Source organism: Lottia gigantea, assembly GCF_000327385.1.
Source record: "Lottia gigantea unplaced genomic scaffold LOTGIsca_243, whole genome shotgun sequence".
NCBI classification, from domain to species: Eukaryota; Metazoa; Mollusca; class Gastropoda; family Lottiidae; genus Lottia; species Lottia gigantea.
Genome location: NW_008708717.1, coordinates 116,954 through 118,316, shown reverse-complemented (window position 1 = coordinate 118,316; position 1,363 = coordinate 116,954). Strand labels below are relative to the sequence as shown.

Below are 1,363 nucleotides of genomic sequence, written 5' to 3'. Positions count from 1 at the left end.
TATTGAAGTCAGGGTATAAACGAAGTTCTCAATAGCTTGACATGTCACGTTACCCGAAATTTCATCGGTGATGATTTTTATCTGCCACATCTATCCTGTCCGTGCCAGTGCTTCATAGAGTTGGTCCGGTGTTAGCTCTCACCTCCTAATACCTATCCTTGCCCGTGCTAGGCTATATGAATATCTCTTTGAAGGGGTTCACAACGTAAAACGCTAGGTTGGCAGTGGAACAGCTCAGTCAGTAGTGAGTTGGATTGTCGTCTGCTAGGTGATTGGGTGCCGTGGGTTCGAATCCTCCTCAAGGCCTCTTAGAGGCATCCCGGTATTGGCTTTCGCCCCCTACTACCCAGTTTCTAGAATAGCTCAGTCAGTATTGTCGTCTGCTAGGCGATTAGGTGCCGTGGGTTCGAAAGTAAGAAAAATTTTGATGCCTGTGCCTGTGCTTCTTAGAGTCAGCTTCCACCCCCTTATACCCAAGGTTATTGCCACAAACAAAAAAGAGATAAATCTATATCATGATAAACATGTTTTTTTTTATTATTCGCAGATTTTTTCTGCTACGGTAAAAGCCCAATAGAAAGGTCGTTTCATTTTATCTGGAATCTTGTCGAAGGTGGCGTTAAATAAATAACAGGAAGAATTAGTATGCACTTCTTTGCCAAGCGTTTTACATTCACTCATCTCGTTGCACTTTTCAAAACATTGGTTTTCTTCATACGACACGAAGATGACTGGTGTTTCGTAAAGTTGACATGTTTTACCACTATAACTATGACTCATGGCAGAAGTGGAACATCTGGTATCGTTAGCACAGTATTCATCACATTCCGCTGAATCAGACACAGTTCTTTTTGCGTAGGGATCGGGCTCCAAATATTGTTCATTTGAAAACTTGTATCGACATTCTGAAAAATGAAATGAATGAATTTTTACGTCCTACTTTTGCTAATGAAGACGGACAACGCCATGCAGTGTAAAATGAAGGAAATTTTGTACTTGTACCCACATTCTAAAATATCAATGACAAAATTTGAAAAATGAAATGAATGGAGTTTTACGTCCTACTTTCTGTATCATGTGGGCTAATGAAGACTGACAACGCCATGCATTGTACAATGAGGGGAATTTTTACCAGGACAGTGGCATTAACCTACTCTTTTTCGATTTCCAAATGTCGAGAATCTTTAACGTGTACAGCCTGAAGCACATGGGGCCTCAGTTTATTGTCCCATCTGAACGACTAGACGAGCGAGGAGAGATTGGTAAATTTCTTTATTTTAATTTGTACTTACTGCAATCGTCACCGAATGTGTTTGGTGGACAGTTACATTTTAATGTTCCATTTTCTGCCGTCAATATTCTA

The 1,363-nt window shown here is 40.4% G+C and overlaps 1 protein-coding gene across 1 annotated transcript in view; it reads right to left on the bottom strand.

Moving 5' to 3' along the window:
• Window positions 1–594: 594 nt before the first annotated feature.
• LOTGIDRAFT_239429 (hypothetical protein) overlaps window positions 595–1,363 on the bottom strand; it is a gene marked incomplete at its 3' end in the record, with an annotated part of 1,646 nt that continues 877 nt past the window's right edge. Inside the window, exons 2-3 of the mRNA XM_009055470.1 lie at window positions 1,293–1,363; window positions 595–903 (exon numbers count right to left, since the gene is read on the bottom strand). Coding sequence (XP_009053718.1) covers window positions 595–780 — 186 coding nt within the window. The remainder of the gene's footprint in view (window positions 904–1,292) is intronic.